The 23,340-nt window shown below is 42.0% G+C and overlaps 1 protein-coding gene across 4 annotated transcripts in view; it reads left to right on the top strand.

Moving 5' to 3' along the window:
* Positions 1 to 23,340, top strand: part of cop1 (COP1 E3 ubiquitin ligase) — a 149,915-nt gene that overhangs the window by 22,357 nt on the left and 104,218 nt on the right. For 3 of the 4 annotated variants that reach the window (XM_072274390.1, XM_072274391.1, XM_072274392.1), the window contains exons 2-3: positions 470 to 529; positions 14,611 to 14,708. In XM_072274390.1, coding sequence (XP_072130491.1) covers positions 470 to 529; positions 14,611 to 14,708 — 158 coding nt within the window. Of the gene's footprint in view, positions 1 to 469; positions 530 to 10,991; positions 11,057 to 14,610; positions 14,709 to 23,340 lie in introns of all 4 variants that reach the window. The other variant, XM_072274393.1, reaches the window with a different exon arrangement.

Raw genomic sequence — 23,340 nt, forward strand, 5'->3', positions numbered from 1 at the left:
TCTGACAATATTGTCTTGTGCTCACTTGTAAAAAGGGGTGAGTATTTTGACAGGGAACAACCTGTAAGTAAGTTGAGGGTTCCTGGTTTCCCAAGCAGCTTTTAGGTGTCATTCTTGTTCAGAGATTTGCTATACTGAGTTTAGTTAATAATCTAATGTTTCATTTGGTATACTTGGCAGGATTTCTTTTTCATCAGAATTCACCTGCTTTGTTTCCATATAAACCTGCAATGCTTATGCCAGTGACCACTGAGCAACTTGAAAGTGACACTGGCTATTTCCACATGCTCCATGGTGAAATAATCAGATATGAACCTGACTATTTCTTCCCTGGCTCATGTACAGAAAATGCCACTTACCATTGATCAATCCTCATAGTTTTGCTATTCAAATAGTTAATGAACTGTTAGCCCATGTTCCTGTTGAGACAATGCATAGTAAAAGTTTATATTTATTTCATCCTTCACAGCCCTATCTGTTTTGAGATGATTGAAGAGGCACATATGACAAAATGTGGTCACAGTTTCTGGTAAGTACATGGCATTAAGTAACTTTCAAAATCTGTCGTGGACAACAATCTCTTCAGGTTTTTCTGAGTAGATCTAAAAGTGAAATAGGAAATTGAATGGGGAAAATAATTTCTTCAAACCTGCTATGTTTGTTGGCCAATAATAATCGTAAAGGAATTACAGGAATGAAACCTAAATGACACTTCACATATATTGGTATTTCAAAAACATGATTTTTCAGAGGTTTATCAGCAAATTTCCAGTTAAATACCCACAGTTTTTAAAGATGAATACAGAAGTTCTTCAATTTAATATTATTGCTGAGAAAGTGATAAAGTTTTGCTGGTGTTTTGCAAGTGACATGTTCCATTAAAATGTGACTGAATTGCACTGTGAAACAAATTTTGATGGCTTTTGGTCTTTAGATGAATATTATTTTCACTTCAGGCATGTTACTTTACTGTCTTGGAATGTAGATTTAGGATTTGTGATTTGGCAGAATGACGTGAAGTCCATGTATCATTAAAGGCACAAATCATGGGCACGGTAAAAAAAAAGTCTCAAGTCCCCGAGTCGATTGACTCCCGAGTCCCCGATAGCAGGCGGCAAAAAGGAGAAACTCCCTGCCATAAACTTCCAGGCACCGTCAACTTGCCAATGCGTTGGAAGCAGCCAACCACAGCTGACACTGAGTCCGTCCATCGGAAAACTTTGAGCCTCCGACCAGCCCCTCCGATACAGCCTCCCGAGCGCCTTCGACCTCGCCCCGACCACTGAAACAAGCAAAGCCGAGGATTCGGGCCTTCTGCTCTGGAGATTCCGGTTACCACACAGTAGCAGCGGTAGTGAAGTGGGCATTTCAGAAGTTTCTCTAGATGTTCCTCCGCACTCTCACGCCTGTCTCCATCAAATCAGAATTGTGCACGGCCCCCTACTTGACAGATTACAGATATCATTCACCGGAGAGGCCGTGCGCGCTGCTGTCGCGCCACCATCTTCTCCTCCTGCTTATATCCTGATATCCCAAACTGTAGGATCGTATTGGGAAATGAAATCCTGAAACAAGTTCACAACTTCAAGTACCTTGGATCATGGGTAACATCTGATGGCAAATGAGAAACAGAAGCAAGAATAGCAATGGCAAGAACAGCATTTACAGGAATGAGAAACATGCTAACGGACAAGAAAATAGCAATTGACATCTACCTTAGAAATCTCAGCTGCTATATTCTTCCTATATTGATGTATGGCTGCGAGTCATGGACCAGCACAAATGCAATGGAAAAAAGAATCAATGCAGCAGTAATGTGGTTCCTCAGAAGAAGGCTATGCATATCATATACGGGCAGATAACCAACGAAGAGGTTCTACAGGGAACGACAACAAAACGTACATTACTTGAAAAAGATCAGAAAACAGCAATCAAAATTCTTTGGACACATCATGCGAAGAGAGACGTTTAAACATTTAGTTACAATGGAAAGCTGGAGGGAAAAAGAAACGGAGGCAAAGAATGAAAATGAAAGATGGAATGACATCATGGTTAGAAACGGGAGGCAACAACTACAATTTGGAGGGTCAGGGACCGTGATGGATGGAGACCCATGATCGCCCACACCGAACGGCAAGGCACCTGACTGAATGAATCTCTAAAATGTTCTCCCACTGAGAGATCTGACACCTGACCAGGTTCAATACCAGATTAAGTACAGCCTCTCTTATAGGCTTATCTACATACTGTGTCAGGAAACCTTCCTGAACACACCTAACTATCTCCACCCCATCTAAACCCCTAGCTCTAGGGAGACGCCATTCAATATTTGGGAAATTAAAATTTCCCACCACGACAACCCTGTTACTATTACACCTTTCCAGAATCTGTCTCCCTATCTGCTGCTCAATATCCCTGTTACTATTGGGTGGTCTATTAAAAAAAAACAGTAGAGTTATTGACCGCTTCCTGTTTCTGACTTTCACTCACAGAGACTCAGTAGACAGTCCCTCCATGACTTTCTCCTTTTCTGCAGCTGCGACACTATCTATCATCAGCAGTGCCACGCCCCCACTTTTTTTGCCTCCCTCCCTGTCCTTTGTGAAACATCTAAAGTCTGCCACTCTTAAGTAACCATTCCTGCCCCTGAGCCATCTTAGTCCCTAATGCAAACAACATCATAGCTCCAAGTACTGATCAATGCTCTAAACTCACCTGCTTAGTTCATGATGCTTCTTGCATTAAAATAGACACATCTCAAACCATCGGTCTGAGCACATCCCTTCTCTATCACCTGCCTGTTCTCCCTCTCGCACTGTCTCCAAGCTTTCTCTATTTGTGAACCAACAGCCCCTTCCTCCATCTCTTAAGTTCAGTTCCCACACCGTGGCAATTCTAGTTTAAACTCTCCCCAATAGCCTTAGCAAACCTCTCTGTCAGGATAGAAACATAAAACCTACAGCACAATACAGGCTCCTCGGTCCACAATGCTGTACCGATCATGTACTTTAGAAAGTACCTGGGGTTACCTATAGCCCTTTGTTTTTCTAAGCTCTGTGTACCTATCCAGGAGTCTCTTACACAAACCTATTATATCCGCCTCCACCACTGTCACCGGCAGCCCATTCCACACGCTCTCCACTCTCTCTGGAAAAAAAACTTACGCCCGACATCTCCTCTGTACCTGCTTCCAAGCACCTTAAAACTGTGCCTTCTCGTGTTAGCCATTTGAGCCCTGGAAAAATGCCTCTGACTATCCACACGTTCAATGCCTCTTATCAGCTTATACACCTCTATCAGGTCACCTCTCATCCTCCGTTACTCCACCGAGAAAAGGCCAAGTTCAATCAACCTATTCCCATAAGCCATGCTCCCCAATCCAGGCAACATTGGTCCCCCTCGGATTCAAGTGCAACCTGTCCTTTTTGTACTGGTCACATCTGCCACAAAAGAGGTCCCAATGATCCAGAAATCTGAATTCCTGCCCCCTGCTCCAATCCCTCAGCCAAGCACTTATCCTCCACGTCACTCTATTCCTATACTCACTGTCACCTGGCACAGGCAGTAATCCCGAGATTACTGCCTTTGAAGTCCTGCTTCTCAACTTCCTTCCTAACTCCCTGTAGTCTGTTTTCAGGACCTCCTCCCTTTTCATACCTATGTCATTGGTACCAATACGTATCACGACCTCTGGCTGTTCATCTTCCTACTTCAGGATATTGGACGCAAACAGAAGCATCCTGGACCCTGGCACCTGGGAGGCAAACTACCATCCATGTTTCTTTCCTGCGTCCACAGAATCGCCTGTTTGACCCCCTATTATAGAGTACCCTATTACTGCTGCCTTCTTCCTTTCTCTACCCTTCTGAGCCACAGGGCCAGACTCTGTGCCAGAGGTTCCTTCCCCCAGGTAGGCCATCCCCCCAACAGTACTCAAGTAGGAGTACTTATTGTTAAGGGGGACAGCCACAGTGATACTCTCTAGTATCTGACTCTTGCCCTTTCCTCTCCTGACGGTTACCGACTTATCTGTCTACCGAGACCCTGGTGTGACTACTTGCCTATAGCTCCTCTCTATCACCTCCTCACTTTCCCTGACCAGACAAGGGTCATCCAGCTGCATCTCCAGTTCCCTAACCAGTCCCTAAAGGGCTGTAGTCCAAGGTACCTGGCACAGATGTGGCCTTCTGGGAGGTTGGGAGTCTCCCGGAACTTCCCACATTTGACGCCCAGTGCAGAACACTGGCCTCACAGACATACTTCCTGTTTCTATTCTTCACAGGTAACTTACCTCACCTTGACCCGTTATCCCCGAAGCGCCATTGAGCCAAAGTCCTCCTACTCTGACTCACTGTACTCCATCACCTGCTCCTCTGGCGCCCGCTCTATAAAGCTGTCTTCTTTTTAAACTCTTCCGCTGGTCTAACTCGCTGACATCCACACGCTTGCAGTCATCCTTCGATCTCGGATGTTGCTCAGATTTCCAGCATCTGCAGATTTTCTCTTGTTTGTGGTTTTGACCATGATTGTTTTACAGAAAAATTAGCTAAGAAGTGGTTTGCCATTGTCTTCCGGGCAATGTCTTTACAAGACAGATGACCCCAGCCATCATCAACACTCTTCAGAGATTGTCTGGCATCAGTGGTCGCATAACCAGGAGACGTATCTCCATCCCACCACTCAAAGCATCCACATAGTAGCTCCATTTCTGATCCTACAATTGCGAAAGAAAACTGGAATTTTTTTTTTTAAAGTTAGCAGTTTCCAAATGCTGCAATTCCAGAAACTTAATGGAATTTATTAAAATGTGAATCCAGCACTTGATTGAGACTGATTCTTCATCTGTTTCCATTAGTGACCAATCACAAGGTTAGATGTGGAGATATTGGCTGATAATCGAACAATATTTAATTCCCTTCGCCACTGCTCAGAAAAGGAAGCACAGGATATTGATGTATGGCAATATTTAGACAATTTAGCAAGATTTAGAAATAAGTCAGTAGACCATTAGACCTTAACGTATAAGAGCAAAATTAAGCCATTTGGCCTATCGAATCTGCCAATGGTCTATTTTCCCTCTCAACCCTAATCTGCTTTCTCCCCATATCCCTTCATGCCCTGATCAATCAGGAACCAATCAACCTCTGCCTTAAAAATACATAAAGGCTTGGTGTCCACAGCTGCCTTTGGCAAAGAATTCCACAGATTCACCACTCAATGTCTAAAGAAATTCCTCTTCATCTCCATTCTCATCTGAGGCTGTTCTCTCTGGTCTTAGATTCTCCCACCATAGGAAACATCCTCTCTACATTACTCTATCAAGACCTTTCACCATTTGATAGGTTTCAATGAGGTCACCCATCATTCTTTTGAATTCTAGCAAATACGGGCCCAGAGCTATCATACATTCTTCATATGACAAGCCATTCAATCCTGGAATAATTTTCGTGAGCCTCCTTTGAACCCTCTCCAGTTTCAGTACATCCTTTGTAAGATAAGGGGCCCAAAACTGCTCCAAGTGAGGCCTCGCCAGTGCTTTATAAAGTCTCACCATTACATCCTTGTTTTTATATTCTGGTCCTCTTGAAATGAATATGAACAGTGCACTTGCCTTCCTTACCACAGACTCAACCTTCAAATTAACCTTTGGGGAATCCTACACAAGGACTTCCAAGTCCTTTTGCACCTCAGTTTTTTTGTATTTTCCCTCCATTTAGAAAATAGTCAGTCTTTTCATTTTTTTTCTACCAAAGTGCATGACTATACACTTCCTGACACTATTCCATCTGCCATTTCTTTACCCAGTCTCCTAATCTAAGTCCACTTGTAGCCTCTCTACTTCCTCAAAAGTACCTGCACCTCAACCTATCTTCATATTGTCTGCAAACTTTGCAACAAAGCCATCAATTCCATCATTCAAATTATTGACCTATAACGTAAAAAGAATTGGTCCCAACACAGAACCTTGTGGAACATCACTAGTCACCAACAGCAACTAGAAAAGTCTCCTTTTATATTCCCACTCTTTGCCTCCTGTCTGTCAGCCAATGCTTTATCCATACTAGAATCTTCTCTGTAATACCATGGGCTTGCAGCTTGTTATGCTGCCTCGTGTGTGATACCTTGTCAAAGGTCTTATGAAAATCCAAGTACACAACATCAACCGATTCTCCTTTGGCAATCCTGTTTGTTGTTTCTTCAAAGAATTCCAGCAGATTTGCCAGGCAAATTTTTTTCTTGTGGAAACCATGCTAACAATTTTATCATGTGCCTCCAAGTACCCTAAGACCTCATTCTTGATAATTGACTCCAATATCTTCCCAACCCTTGAGGTCAGACTCATTGGACTATTTACCTTTCTTCTTCCTCTCTCCCTTCTTGAAAAGTGCAGTGACATTTGCTATCTTCCAGTCTTGAAGAACCTTTCCAGAATCTAGTGATTCTTGAAAGATCATTACTAATGCCTGTGATCTTTTCAGCCACCTCTTTCAGAACCTTGGGGTATACTCCATCTGGTCCAGGTGATTTATCTACCTTCAGACCTTTTAGTTACTCAAGAACCTTCTTTCTAGTAATGGTAACTTCACACATGTCATGACACTTGACACCTGGAACTACCACCAATTTGCTAGTGTCTTCCAGAGTGAAGACTGGTGCAAAATACTATTCAATTCATCTGCCATCTCCTTGTCCCTCATTACAACCTCTCCAGCATCGTTTTTCATCGTTTCAATGTCCACTCTCGTCTCTCTTTTATACTTTATGTATCTGAAAAAACCTTTGGTATCCTGTTTAATATTATTGGCTAGCTTACTTTCGTGTTCTATCTTTACGTTTATGACTTTTTTTAGTTGCCCTCTGTTGGTTTTTAAAAGCTTCCCAATCTTCTAATTTTGCACTAATTTTTGGTCTATTATATGTCCTCTTTGGGTTTTATGGTGGCTTTATGGTAGCCATGGTTGTGTCATCTTTCTTTCAGAACAGGGGTCCCCAACCTTTTGCACACTGCAGACAGGTTTAATACTGACTATATTCTTGCGGACTGCCCGACGGGGTTGGGGGGTGAGGTGTTCAAGTTCAACAGTGTGTGACAGGGAATAAGGAAATTGCAGCTGACTCATATTGTTTCATTTTGCCAAATCATATCGTTTCCTCGTAGCCCGGTAGCACATGCTCATGGCCCCGTGGTTGGGGACCACTACTTTAGAACACTTCTTCCCCTCTTGGGATAAATATATCCTGTGCCTTCTGAATTGCTTTCAGAAATTCCAGCCATTGCTGTTCTGCCATCATCCCTGCCAGTGTTATTTTCCGACCAATTCTAGCCAGCTCCTCTCTCAGGCCTCTGTAATTCCTTTTACTCCACTGTAATACTGAATAGATCTGACTTCAGCTTTGCCTTCTCAAATTTTAGAGTGAATTCTATCATATTATGATCACTTGCCCCTAGAGGTTCATTTACCTTAAGCTCTCTTAATCAATTCTGGTTCATTGCTCAGCACCCAAACCAGAATAACTGATCCTCAAGTGGACAAAACCACGAGCTGTTCTGAAAAGCTATCTAGTAGGCACTCTAGAAATTCCCTCCCTGGACTCCAGCACTAACTTGATTTTTCCCAATCTGCTTTTATATTGAAATCCCCCATAACTATTGTAATTTGGCTTTTTGGCATGCATTTTCTATCTCCTGTTATAATCTGTAGAGCATGCCTGTACTACCGTTTGGGGGTCTGTATTCAACTCCCATTAGGGTCTTTTTACCCTCATAGTTCCTTAGCTCTATCCACAAAGATTCAACACCTTCTGACCCTCTGTCACCTCTTCCTAAAGATTTGATTTCGTTGTTTACCAACAGAGCAAAGACGTCCCTTCAGCTTTCCTACCAGTCCTTTTGATACAATGTGTATCATTGGACAATAGGCTCTCAGCTATAATCTTCTTTTAACCATGATTCAGTGATGCCTACAACATCATACATGCGAATATGCAACTGTCCTGTAGATTCATCTGCACTATTCTGTATAGTACACGCGTTCAAGTATAACTTTCACCTTTTTTGATTTTGCCCACCTTTTATGTAGCCTCATCTTGTTGACTGCAATTTTGCTTTATTAACAACCTCTCTTCAGTCCATTTTGCCTCTTTTTGTAAACCATCTACCTCATCAGCACTATCATCTACCTTTCCTTTGATACTTTTTGCATTGAAATATGCACTACTCAGGACAGTAGGAACCTTTCAATTCCTAACTTTGTTGAAGGTTTAACCAACATCTGTTTCCACAACCTCTCCTGGCACTCTAGTCCCCATGCCCTGCGGCTCCAATTTTAACCCCATTAACAAACCTTCCCACTGGGATATTAGTCCCCCTCCAGTTCATGTGCAAACATCCCTTCTGTACAGGTCCTACCTTCACTGGAAGGGAGCCTTATGATCTAAAAATCTTGTGTCCTCCTTCCTACACCAACTCCTTTGCCACATACTAAACTATATACTCTTCCCAGTTTTGGCATCACAGCAGGTGGCACAGGTGGCAATCCTGAGATCACGACACTGGAAGTCTTGCCCTTTAACTTAGTACCTAACTGACTGAACTCTCTATGCAGAACCTCATCACTATGTAGAACCAGGTCCTATTCATGTCATTAGTACCTACATGGACCATGGCTTCTGACTGTTCACCTTCCCACTTAAAGAATGCTAGTAGGTGGCATGTAATGCTGACGTAGCATAAGAGAGTCCAGCTACGTGCTCTTGACATTCAATACTGTCTGTTATTCAGATCAATATCTCAGGTTGCTATTGATCAGAAACTCGTGGGCTAACCACACAAGTATGATGGTAACAGTAACATGTTAGAAACTAAGTATCCTGTGTGTGGAGGTACAGGATCCTTGGGTCTCAAAGCACCAGGTTCAGGAACATTTATGACCCTTCAACCATCAAGCTCCTGTATCAACATGGATGATACATCTCAACTCTGAACTAATTTCACAATCTATGGACTCGCTGTCAAGGATTCTTCAACTCGTGTTCTCCGTATTATTTATTTACTTTTTGTTTGCCCAGTTTTTTGCACATTGGTTGCTTGTTTATTCTATTGTATTTCTGTTCTATTGTCAATGCCTGCAAAAAATTAATTTCAATATAGTATATGGTGACATATACATACCTTAATAAATGTGCATTCAGCTTTGAATTTCAATTTACTCTCAATATGATTCCCAAAAGCCTTTCCATGAGTTAAGAGTGCAATAGAATACTTATCACTTACTTTAAAGTGCAGTTGAAACAACACTCCAGAAGATTGATTCCGCCCAGATTAGCACCCAATCCACCATCACGAATAGTAACCCCCTGCACTCGGCGCATTGTGGCTTCTGTGTGCGTCATCTCTGAAATGTACTTCATTTGCTTGCCTAGATTGCTGCCAGCATCTTCCAAGTCGGACAGTGTCTATAGTAGTATGTTAGCAGCTGCAAATTCCTCTCCAAGTCATCATTCCTCCTTTATATAGAGTTTAAATTTTGGAACTTGCTACTCAACACTTGGAAGCACCTTCACCAAAACGACTGTAGTGATTGAAGAAGGCAACATGCTACAACCTTGTTGGGCTATTGGCGATTGGCAATAATTATGGTCTTGACATCAAAGCCCAGAGTAATTTTTTTTTGATGAGATTGTCTTACCACTAAGGTGTGAGGGAACACCAGGGTGTTTTGTAATAATTATTAGTTTCAGGCCTACACAAAGGCAGCAATTTTGGCATGCTTTTTCCAACCTGTCTCCTACCAATTCAGCTCTATATTGGCTATCAAATTGTGGCCTCTGCCTGTGGATAAACCATTAACTTCACATTTCCACAACATTTTTAGTTTCTTGTGAATGAAGCCCATTATATCCATTTGTGGAGATTCAAATCAACATTCTGTCTATAAACCTTGAAAGTGGCTTCCCGTTAAATGAGACTCCAATCTGCTGTACTTCATGTTTCCCTGCCACAATTAAATTCTTTTTAGTCTTTCCCTAGTCTGGCATGTTTTTCCTTGACTTTGTTTCAGTCTAACCACTCTTAAAATTCAAATTCTTGAATACCTACCCAAGTATCATAATTTCTCAGTGAGATGCTTTCACTGCTTTATTCCTTTGTCTCTACAGCAAGTAACCTCATTGTGTGAAATGAAATTTCTCAATTCATCTTTGTCTTTCCCATATTTCACTCTCTCAATTCTTTGTGTTCATGGCTGTCCACTGAGCATTCATATTCCCATTGTATCCATCACAGATGCAGACTACACTGAGCACTTCCTTGCCAAATCTTCTGTCCTTTTAATGTTCCCTATGTCTGTGGCTCTGAAAAGAGAACTATACTTTGAATCAAATAACCCCAACTGTTTTGCCTTTGGCCCTCTCTTTTCCATTATGGAGCTATATATTAGCTATTCTTGCCCTAGTGTTCATTTTGCCCTTTTAAGATCATTAGTCTCTCATCTTGAAACCTCCTCCAGCATAACCCCTTATCCCCAACTTCTTTACATCTGACAAGGCACACAAGATTGAATTTATATGACACAGGAGTGGCTCAGCTATTCTGGGCCCAATGTGGACATTTAAACTATTACATAAAACATAGAAATCTACGGCACATTACAGGCCCTTCAGCCCATGATGTTGTGCCGACTATGTAACCCACTCTAGAAACTGCCTAGAATTTCCCTAGCGCATAGCCCTCTATTTTTCTAAGCTCCATGTACCTATCTAATAGGCCCTAAAAAGACCGTATTGTATCCGCTTCCACCACCACCACCGGCAGTGCATTCCATGCACCCACCAGTCTCTGTGTGGGAGAACTTACCCCGGACATCCCCTCGATACCTATTTCTAAGTATCTTAAAAATATGCCCCCTTGTGTTAGTCATTTCAGCCCTGGGAAAAAGCCTCTGACTATCCACACGATCAATGCCTCTCATCATCTTATACACCTCTATCAGGTCACCTCTCATCCTCCGACGCTTCAAGGAGAAAAGGCCAAGTTCACTCAACCTATTCTCATAAGGTACGTCCTCCAATCCAGGCAACATCCTTGTAAAGAGTGGACAGAGGAGAGGTTGAGAAGGCTCCTTCGGCAGTGAAATCTAGGCCTGGAGTGATTTGCCAGCAGCGGAGCCCGGGTCCTAGTGTGAGGTTTGGACAATTACCAGATTATTTTCAAGTCTGACAAAATAATCGATGTTCATGATTATCCTGAAGTGCAAAGTTAACTCCCATCCTCTTAAAACCCTCATGATCATCTCATGGATTATGCTACTAAGGATTGCATTCTTAGCTGTTTACCCTCTAAAGCCCCCATTCCAAACTTTGGTTTCAAGTTCAAGTTTAATTGTCATTCAGCCATACACATGAAGCAGCTTTCCTCTGGGAGCAAAGTACAAAACACTGTTCCGACAGCACATATAATTATGATCACGGAAAAATATACAGTTACAAAAAGTATTAGAAAATAATAATGTAACCCAAGTCTGTGAGTGTCATGCCCTGTAGATGTTGATGGTGCACGGATGTTGTTCTGGAGCTATGCTGCTGCAAGACCAAGCCCTCAGCAGTCGCTCATCTTGCACAAGTGCAGCTGCAGCTGAACGGTTGTCTTCCATTACGGAATTCAGTGGAACACTGAACAGCTACCTCCAGCATCTCCTTCCCTGGTCGCCACAACAGGTGACCTCGAGACTGAGGGCCTGGTCCGTGCCCAACTGAGGCCATACTGCTCCTCCACCATTGTTCCCACCAATGAACCTTTGAATTGGACTCTCAGTATTCTATATTACCAGTGTCCAAAAGAGTCTTGTGATCACAATTAAAATGTCCAAATCAATCATTTCCACTGCCTCCACGCACTGACTCTGAGCCCTTCTTCCATGGTGGCTGAAGCAAGCTGCAACTCGATGCGCAACAAGTCCAGCTCCACTGCTATAGAGCAACTTGCTGGTGGGTTAGACCTGCTGTGCTTGGTGTTCTTGATAATCAGCAGTATCTTGCAATTGTTTAAAAAAAAAGAGGACATAAAGAACAAACAGTTACACCTTTGAACCCAGAGCAGCTGATGCGTCTGAGCATGTTGCCATCTTACTGGAAGCCAGAAATTTCCTGTTTATTGTCTACAGTTCCTAGTTTCTCTCTAATCTTTTGTCATACCTCTACCTATAAGAGAACTTTCCAACTCGGACCAATTCAGAAAAATGGTCAAGGTTTCCCTTTTCTTGCATTAATAGTCCTCCCCTGTGTGTTGTATTTCTTTCACCTTCAGATTTGCTGTTATTACCCTTCACTAATCCTTGAGGTGGCTGTAATTACAAATTACAGTGCCTATAAAAAGTATTCACCCCTGCCTTGGAAATGTTCATGTTTTATTGTTTTACAACATTGGAATCATAGTGGATTTAATTTGTGTTTTTTAACACTGATCAAGAGAAAAAGATTCATTCGTGTCAAAATGAAAACCAATCTCTACAAAGTGATCTAAATTAATCTGTTCTCTCTTGACAATTCCAGATAATACCTGAGGTCAGGATCAATCTTGAGTCCCTGAAAACCTACCAGGCAGAATTGCTAACTATTTTATAACCATGTTATTTAAATAATCTGGAGATTGTTAAGTCAGGATGATTTGGAAGGGATTTAACCACTGTATTTTGCAGAAATTCCATATTGTAGTCACACTGCACCAGTATATGTTTATCAGCTATCTCTGCTTAAAGAAAGTCCAGACTTTCTTCGTTTCAGATATGCTCCAGCCAAAGCAACATCTTAATGAATCTCTTTAGCATCCTTAATGCAATAACAGCCTTCCTAAAGTGTGCTTACTGCAGCTGTGGCCATCTGTATTCCACTTGCGGCCTCATTAATGTTTTATAACTTTGTGCCATAACCACACTGCTCTTGTGTTCTTTGCCCTGGCTAATGAAGGCAAGAATCCCATTTGTTGTCTTTACCTTTTTTTTTTGTCTTTGCTTCACCAAGGTACATTTGTCAGAAAAAATTCGTGAACCCTTTGCACTTACCTGATTTACTACATTAATTACTCATAAAATGTGGTCTGATCTGCATTTAAGTCACAAAATAGAAAAACACAATCTGCCTTAACTAATAACATACTGTACTTTTCATGTCTTTATTGAACTTTATTATAGTAATCATTCACAGCCAAGGCTGGAAAATGTATATGAACCCTTGTATTTAATAACTGGTAGAACCTCCTTTCGCACCAGTAACCTCCACCAAACATTTCCTGTATCTGCTGACCTGACTTGCACAATGGGAAGGAGGAATTTTAGACCATTCCTACATACAAAACTGTTTCAGTTCATCAGTATTTCTGGGGTACCTTGCATGAACAGCCCTCTTCAGGTCATGCTGCAGCATTTCAATTGGGTTAAGGTCTGGGCTCTGACTTGTCCATTCCAAATGCCAATATTTGAAACTATTTTATGATTACTTGGCTTATCCCAGCTGCCCTTTTTTTGAAGAGAGTGACTACATTTGCTGTCCAATCTTCTGTGACCTTACCTTTGTCTCCTCCCTTGACTCCCGTAGACTAGGTTTCATTTCATTGACTTTGGGATTTGTTCAACTTTATCTAATTCCTTTGTAATAATTTGTTGTATTTCCCTTCCCTGGCTATGTACAATGTCCTTTAGTGAATAAAGATGAGAAATGTTCATTTAAGATCTATCGTATATTCTGATTCCACACATAAATTATAGTCACTCAATGGGCCCTTTTCGTGATTCCCTTTATTTATTATATGCTTCATCTTCTCTTTAAATATCACTAGCAGACAACATTAATGTTTCTCTTTACTGTCTTAATTCCTCTTTAAGTACTCCCTATGCTCTTTTACTAATCAGCAACCTTCCTGTTTTCAGTTCTCTGGCCTACCACAGGTTTCCATTTTTCTCTTGTACAGAACCTAAATCCAGAGTTCCTTGAATTGTTGTCCATATCTTTTACCCTTCACAGAACACATTTTTCCTTGAGCTCTCATTATTTCAGTTAAAAATGATGTTGCTTGTCCAATTGCATATCGAACTGCAAATATCTGGCCCAGTGTACATTTGTCAGGCTTTGCCTTACAGTATTGATATTGACCTTCTATCTCATTTGGGACCTTGGCTTGCAGGCCATTCTTATCTCACTCCTCACTTGAAATTTTGAAGAAAGCTCTTAGCCTGAAATGTCCACTGCTCATTTTTTCGCCGTAAGATGCCACCTGACTTGAGTTCTTCCCACACTCTTTTTGTGTTCTTGGTTTCCAGCATCTGCAGCCTTCTGTTTTTCCTGAGCCCTAAATTTCACAGGAGGTATGTTCACTCTCCCTGTGACATTTCAACCACCTACCCAGCGACAGTGTTTACAACTGAGTCCAGTACCTTCTCTAGTTAGGCTATCCATGTTCTGTTTGGAGCAGCTGTCAGATCCAAATTGGTGTGTTTAATTATTGAACAAAGTTGAGCCCCTGAGTAAGTTTAATAATAAATAGGTGAAATGAAATACACAGTAGACTCATTTGGGTTGAAGATGATTATTCTAACTTGTCACCTGCTCTTTCTACAGCTATAAATGTATTCGGCAGAGCCTTGAGGTCAGTAACCGGTGCCCGAAGTGCAATTATGTGATTGATAATGTTGATCAGCTGTATCCCAACTTTCTAGGTAAGTCTCTGTTTCCAAGTTCAGATCGTTGAATAGTATCAGTAAAGCTGATCAATAAAGTAACCTGTGTGTAGTAGTTATAGAGCACTACAGTGCAGAATCAGGCCCTTTGGCTCATCTTGTCTATGTTGAACTATCATTCTGCCTTGTCTCATCAGTCTGTACCCCTCCCATCCATGTAGTTATCCAAATTTAAATGTTGAAATCAAACCTGCATCCACCACTTCTGCTGGCAGCTCGTTTCACACTTGCTACCTTCTGAGTGAAGAGGTTCCCCTTAAGCATTTCACCTTTCACCTTTAACCCGTAACTTCTAGTTCTAGTCTCACCCAACCTCTGGAAAAAGCCTGCTTGCATTTACTCTGTCTATACCCTCATAATTTTGTACACTTCTATGAAAACTCCCCTCATTCTTCTATGCTCCAGGGAATAAAGTCATGATCTATTCAATCTTTCCCTATGACTCAGGTCCTCAGGTCTTGGCAACATCCTTTGAATTTTTTTGTACCCTTTCAATCTTCTTGATATCAATCCTGTAAATAAGTGACCTGAACACAATACTCAAATTAGGCTTCACCTACATCTTGTACAACTTTAACGTAATAGCTCAACTCCTGTACTGAATACTTTGATTTATGAAGACCAATGTGGTAAAAGCTCTTTATGACCCTATCTACCTGTAATGCCACTTTCAAGAAATTACGGATCTGTATTCCCAGATGCCTTTGTTCTACTGCATTCCACAGTGCCCTACTTTTCATTGTGCAAGTCCTACCCTGGTTAATCCTCCTAAAGTACAACACCTCACACTTGTCTGCATTAAATTTTATCTGTCATTTTTCCAGCTGGTCCAGCTCCTGCTGCAAACTTTGATAGTCTTTCGAGCTGTCCACTAGGCCCCGCAAATTTACTGATCACATTATATTCTAGATTGTTGATATAGATGACAAACAGCAACAGACCCAGCACTGATCCCTGCGGCACACCATTAGTCACAGGCCTCCAGTCAGAGAGACAGCTATCTAGTATCACTCTATGGTGGTTTCTGCGAAGCCAAGGTAGAATTGAATTTACGACCTCATCCTGAATACTAGGTTACTGAACTTTCTTATACAACCACCCATATGGGCTCTTGTTAAAAGCCTTGCTAAAGTTCGTGTAGACAACATTCACTGCCTTTTCTTCAACTTTCCTGTAGACTCCTTGGGAAAACTCTTGGAATTGGTTAGATACGACCTACCACTCAAAGCCATGTTGACTATCCCTAATCAGCACCTGTCTAAACAAAGACTTGTATATCTAGTCCCTTAGAATACCTTTCAATAACTTGCCCACTACTAATGTCATGCTCACTGGCCAATTATTTTCCAGCTTATTCTGTTTTTGCCCTTTGTGAAACAACGGAACAACATTCGCTATCCTCCAGTCCTCCACACCTCACCTGTGGTTACAGATGTTTTAAATACCTTTGCTAGGGTCCCTGCAATTTCTGCAATACCCTTCCACAAGGTATGAGGGAACACGTCAGGCCCTGTGGATTTATCCACCCTAATTTGCCTCAAGACAGCAAGGTAGTTGTCCAGGCAGTGCATACAGGGAAAAATACAGGCATGGTGTAACTTAGGAAGGCATGGCCAATTTCAGTTGGGTGCAAAGATTTTTCATCAATTTGATTAGGTAATTAATTGATAGAAAGCATGGCACAATGGTACTTGAAATGAATGGCATAAATCTGACAAATGTGAGTTTGTACCAGTATAATAATTTATTCTCTGAATCAGTGTGACCAGAAGAGTTAAGAAAATGTATGTGATTACAATAAAGTGGCATGGCCTAGTCAGTCCGCCTGACTCTATCCATGTTTCTCTAAATCTCTATATACCTCTTGTTTTACTGATTCACTAACCTTTCATTAGACATACCCATATCATTTGCTTTAACCACTTATTGTGCTAGTGAGATTATGTTCTTGCTACTCTTTGATAAATAAATTTGTACTGAATTGCATTTTGAGTTTTGGAGGGAGGACGAGGTAGGTGGCCAATGTTATACTGAGCTATTGGTGATCTTCAGTCAGGAATATTGCCACGTTGTTTCACTGGACACCAGAGGGAGATTGAGTCTATCCAATCCATGATGTACATTTCATAGTCATTTAAAATATCTAATCAAGATCATTTAGCCCTTTGTGCATTGACCAATTGAACAAGAGTTGTCCAGCCTGGTTCCGCCTTCCAGCGTTGGATCATGGCTCTTCAAGTACACAAGTACTGGAGGTTAAACTGCAGGAAGAGCTCAGCAGGTCTGGCAGCACCTTATGGAGGCAAAGAGATGGTCGATGTTTCGGGTCAAGGTCCTGCATCAGGAATGTGTGTAAAGGGAGGATAGCTGGTATAAAGAAGTGAGAAGGAGGGGTGTGGCAGAGGCCAGTGGAAACAACGTGGTGATGGTGGGCGCGGTGGGTGGTGAGATTTAACAGATAGAACTTGGTGGAGAAAGGGAGGGGAAGGTTAGAGACAAGCTAGTAGATGATGGATGGAAACAGATAAGGAGGGATGATAGAACCAAACAGAGGATGGGGAGAGATAGTAAAGGAGAAACAAAATGTATAGATATATGGGTGATGGACAGATGCTATTTTAAACATGGGTGTTCCTTCCACCACCCATTTGAAAAGTGTATTCTGTTCCCCAGCTCTTCCTAAAAATCTTACCTCATCTCTCCCCTAATGCTTCTTCCAGTTACTGGCCTTAGATTAGTCATACAGGCCCTTCCAACCCAAATGACCATGCCAAATAGATGAATATTCAACCTAATATTCTGATGGCCCAATCAGCGGCAGGAGCAGGACACAGCGACAAGGTTCCTCGCAGGTTCGTGACGCTTTAAAAATACAGAACGGACAAATGGGGTGGCCATTGTTGGGAGTAGGCCAGTGGTAAGAATAGGAGTGTCAGGCTTCGGCTCAAAGGAGGCTTCAGCTCGAAAGAGGCATTGGGTCTGAGTAAGTTTCTGTTAAGGTTCCCCTTTTTTTTCCTTTCTTACTATACCTAGTGTAGTATTTGACTATATTGTGTGTTCTACGTGCTGGATGTTGGAGTCTTGGGAGACCCAGAGTATCCAGGGAATTACATCTGCATGAAGTGCATCCAGCTGCAGCTCCTTGAAAAATGTATTGGGGAGCCGGAGCAGCAGCTGGATGTCCTTTGGCTTGTATGGGAGTATGTGGAGATAGTGGATCAGAGCTACAGGGAAGTAGACATCCCTAAGTTGCAGGAGGCGAATAGCTGGATAAATGTCAAGAGAAATGGAAATGTGAATAGGCAGTTAGCGCAGAGCACACCTGTTGTCATTTCTGTCAATAATAAGTATACAGTTTTAGATTCTGTAGTGACCTTCCAGGGGAATGTCATGGGGACCGGGTTACTGGCACTGTGCAAAAGAGTGAAGAAGGAAAGAGGGAGAAGAGGAGAGCAATAGCGATAGGGGACTTGAGAGTCAGGGGACCAGACAGGAGATTCTGTAGACGTGAACGGGACACTCGGATGATATGTTGCCTCCCAGTTGTTAGGGTAAGGGACATCTCAGATTGCGTCCACAGCATTTTGGAGGGGGAGGGAAAGCAGACAGATGTCTTCATACATATTGGTACCAATGACATAGGCAGTAAAAACAAAGAGGTCCTGAAAAGAAAATTTAGAGAGCTAGGTAGAAAGCTGAGAAGCAGGACCTCCAGGGTAGTAATTTCTGGATTGCCGCTTATGCCATGTGCCAGTGAAGGTAGAAATCCCAGAGTGATTTGGCAGATTAATGTGTGGCAGGGCTTCAGGTTTTCAGATCATTGGGATCTCTTCTGGGGAAGCATGACCTGTTCAAAAGTGACGGGTTGCACGTGAACCCAAGGAGGACCAATATTCTCGTGGACAGATTTGTCAGAGCTGTTGGGGAGGGTTTAAACTAATTTGGCAGAGATGTGGGAACTGAAGTAAAGGGGTTCAGGATAAGATGGGTGGTGGTAAAAATGCAAAGCTACCATGCAGTCAGACTTTCAGGAAGTGCAGGCAGATAATGGAACAAAATTGCAGCCAGCAGGGTGAGTATCAGTGCATTGGGGATGCAGAATCAAAAAGGGTAGCAAATACAGTGCTCGAAGTGTTATATCTCAGTGCATGGTGTATAAGAAATAAGGTGGATGATCTTGTTACACTTTTACGGATTGTCAGATATGATGTTGTGGCCATCACTGAATCATGGCTGAAAGATGGTTGTAGTTGGGAGGTGAATGTCCAAGGTTACGTGTTGTATCAGAGGGATAGGAAGGTAGGTGGAGGGTGGTGGCGTGGCTCTGCTGGTAGTGAATGGCATCAAATCAATAGAAAGATGTGTCATAAGATCAGAAAATGTTGAATTCTTGTGGGTTGAGTTAAGAAACTGCAAGAGTAAAAGGACCCTGATGCTGTTATAAGCAGGCCTCCCAACAATAGCTGGGATGTGGACCACAAATTGCAATGGGAAATAGAAAAGGTGTGTCTAAAGGGCAATGTTATTATAGTCATTGGAGATTTCACCATATAGGTTGATTAGGAAAATGAGGTTGGTAATGGATCTCGAGAGAGTGAGTTTGTTTTATCTAGCATTGTTGAGTTGAGCCTACTAGGGGATCAGCTATACTGGATTGTGTGATATGTAATGGACCAGAGGTGATTAGTAAGCTTAAGGTAAAAGAACCTTTAGGTGGCAGTGATCACAATATGATTGAGTGCAACTTGAAATTTGATGGGGAGAAAGTAAAATCTGACATAGCAGTATTTCAGAGGAGTAAAGGAAATTACAGTGGTATTAGAGAGGAGTTGGCTAAAGTAAATATGGAAGGAGATGCTGGCAGGGATGACTGCAGCGCAGCAATGGTGTGAGTTTCTGAGAAAAATGAGGAAGGTGCAGGATAGATGTAGTCCAAAAAAAAAGAAATACTCAAATGGCAAAATACAGGTTTCCCCCCGTTATCCGAATGTAGAACGTTCCTTTGAAACCGTTTGTAAGCCGAAATGGCGTAAAGCGAAGAAGCAATTAGCATTAATTTATATGGGAAAAATTTTTGAGCATTCCCAGACCCAAAAAATAACCTACCAAATCATACCAAATAGCACATAAAACCTAGAATAACACTAACATATAGTAAAAGCAGGAATGATATGATAAATACACAACCTATATAAAGTAGAAATAAAGTGTAGTTTCACTTAACAGAATCAGGAAGTTTGAGCCAAAATCGATTTGTTGGAAAAAAATCGGCATGTACTCGCATGTGCACGTCACGCATTCACACGTACACGCACGCCACGCAGGCATACATAGATGCATTCGCACGTCACGCATGCACACACACCTGCCCGCGCAAGGCTTCATGGTCATGGTAGTCTTTCTTGGGGTAAACACAAGTTTAAAGCAAGCATCTTTTTTCATAAAAACAGGTACTAACAGGTAAGAACAAGTCTTTCGTAAAAGCGAAATGTCATAAAAAGAATGTTCGGAAAGCGGGGAACACCTGTAGTACCGTGGCTGACAAGGGAAGTCAAAGTTAATGTAAAAACAACACAGCAAAAAATAGTGGGAAGACCTGAGTACTGGAAAGGTTTTAAAACCCTACAGAGAGTAACTAAAAGAATCATTAGGAGGGAAAAGGTGAAATATGAAAGCAAGCTAGCAAACAATATCAAAGTGGATAGTAAAAGCTTTTTCAAGATGTAAAGAGACAAGAGTGGATATAGGACTGCTAGAAAATGAGGCCGGAGAAATAATAATGTGGGACAATGAGATGGCAGATGAACTAAACGAGTCTTCATTGTGGAAGACACCAGCACTGTTCCAGGTGTTCAAGGATGTGAAGGAAGAAAAGTGAGTGCAGTTATTATTACAAAGCAGAAGGTGCTCAAAAAGCTGAAAGACCTAAGGGTACATAAGTCACTCGGACCAGTTGAACTGCATCTTAGGGTTCTGAGGTAGCAGTTGAGATTTTGGAGGCATTAGTAATGATCTTTCATTAATTATTGGACTCTGGCATGGTGCCAAATGACTGGAAAATTGGAAATGTCACTCCACCCTTTTAAGAAAGGAGGAAGGCAGCGGATAGGAAATTATAGACCAGTTAGCCTGACCTCAGTGGTTGGGAAGATGTAAGTGTCAGTTGTTAAGGATAAGGTTATGGAGTACTTGGTGACACAGGACAAGATGGGGCAAAGTCAGCAGGTTCAACTTGAGAGAAATTCTCGCCTGACAAACCTGTTGGAATTCTTTGAGGAGATTACACGTAGGATAGATAAAGGAGACGCAGTGGATGTTGTATTTTTGGATTTTCAGAAGTCCTTTGACAACGTGCCACACATGAGGCTGCTTACCACGTTAAGAGCCCGTGGCATTACAGGAAACGTACTGGCGTGGTTAGAGCATTGGCTGATTGGTAGAAGGCAGTGATTGGGAATAAAAGGACCCTGTTCTGGTTGGCTGTCAGTGACTAGTGGTGTTCTGCATGGGCCGGTGTTGGGGCGGCTTTTTATGCTGTATGTCAATGATTTGGTTGAGGGAATAGATGGCTCTGTTGCCAAGTTTGCGGATGATATGAAGATTGGAGGGGCAGGTAGTGTTGAGGAAACAGGTAGGCTGCAGAAGCATTTAGACAAGTTAGGAGAATGGGCAAGAAAGTGGCAAATGAAATACAATGTTGAAAAATGCATGGTCATACAGTTTGGTAGAAGAAATAAATGTGCTGACCGTTTTCTAAATGGGGAGAAAATCCAAAAACCTTGGGGTCCTGTGCAGAACACCCTTAAGGTTAACATGCAGGTTGAGTCAGTGGTGAGGAAGCCAAATGCACTGTTAGCATTCATTGCAAGAGGCCAAGAATACAGGAGCAGGGATGTGATGCTGAGGCTCTGGTGAGGCCTCAATTCGAGTATTGTGACCAGTTTTGGGCTCCTCATCTAAGAAAAGATGTGCTGGCATTGAAGAGGGCTCAGAAGAGGTTCACAGGGATTTTCCGGGAAGGAAAGGGTTATCATATGAGGAATGTTTAATAGGTCTGGGTCTGTACTCTTTGTAATTTGGAAGGGTGAGGGCGGATTCTCATTGAAAGCTTTCGAATGTTGACGGGCCTATACAGAGAAGATGTGGAAAGGATGTTTCCCATAGTGGGAGAGTCTAGGGCAAGAGGGCACAGCCTCAGGATAAAGGGGCGTTTATTTAAAACAGAGTTTCTTTAGCCAGGGGTGGAGAATTTGTGGAATTTATTACCGCAGGCAGCTGTGGAGGCCAAGCTGGCTGCTTTTAAGGCAGAGCTTGATAGGGTTTTGATTAACATGGCATCAAAGGCTACGGGGAGAAGGCCAGGAAGTGCAAGAAGTTGGAAAAGGTTAGAAAAAGCATTTCTAAAGACCTGAATGTTCATCAGTCCACAGTAAGAGAAATTGTCTACAAATGGAGGGTACTGTTGCTACTCTCCCTAGGAGTGGAGATCCTGCAAAGGTCACACCAAGAGCACAGTGCAGTACTGAAGGGAGTGAAAAAGAACTCAAAGGTAACAGCAAAAGACCTGCAGAAATCTCCAGAATTTTCAGGTCTGTTCAGATGTCCACTATAAGAAAAACACAACAAGAATGGTGTTCATGAAGGACACTGTGGAGGAAACCACTTCCCTCCAAAAAAAAAAACATTGCTGTACGATTCATCTTTGTTAAAGTTCACCTGGATGTTCTACAACGTTTCTGGGACAATATTCTGTGGACAGATGAGACACAAGTTGAACTTCATGTCAGAACTGCACATTGCTATGTTTGGAGGGAAAAGGGGACTGCACACCAACACCAAAATCTCATTCCAACTGTTGAAGCATGGTGATTTGGGGCTGCTTTGCTGCCCCAGGGCCTGAACAGCTTGCAATTGTTGATGGAATAATGAATTCAAAATGGTATCAACACATTTTGCAGGAGAATGTCAGGGGAGCAGTCCATAACCTGAAGCTTAATAGAAGTTGGATAATTCAATAACACAATAACCCAAAAGACAAGAGTAAATCAAGAACAAAATGGTTTAAAAAGAAGAAAATTCATGTTTTGAAATGGCAGAGTCAAAGTCCTTGTCCTAATCCTGTAGAAATGTTGTGGAAAGACCTGAAGCAAGCAGTTCATGCAGGGAAACCCACCAACATCCCAGAATTGAAGCTGTTTTGTATGTAGGCAGGACCTAAAATTCCTCCAAGCTGATGCGCAGGACTGATCAACAGTTACTGGAAACGTTTGGTTGAAATTATTGCTGTACAAGGGGGTCACACCTGTTACTGAAAGCAAAAGTTCACATACTTTTTTCCAACAAACACATGTAATATTGTATCATTTTTCTCAATAAACAAACAAGGATAAGGTTTTGTTATTCATTTAATTGGGTTCTCTTTATTTTAGGATGCGTGAAGATCTAATCACATTTCAGGTCATATTTATACAGAAACAGAAAATTCTATAGTGTTCACAAACTTTCTAGCCCCATTGTAAATAGGCTACTCTTGTTCTGATTGTAACATGATAGACAGGAAAGGTGAAGTAACAAGAACAGATGCTTTCTGTCCTGATGGATTTGTGGGCAA

The sequence above is a fragment of the Mobula birostris genome, chromosome 12 (genome assembly GCF_030028105.1).
Source record: "Mobula birostris isolate sMobBir1 chromosome 12, sMobBir1.hap1, whole genome shotgun sequence".
Taxonomy (NCBI): domain Eukaryota; kingdom Metazoa; phylum Chordata; class Chondrichthyes; order Myliobatiformes; family Myliobatidae; genus Mobula; species Mobula birostris.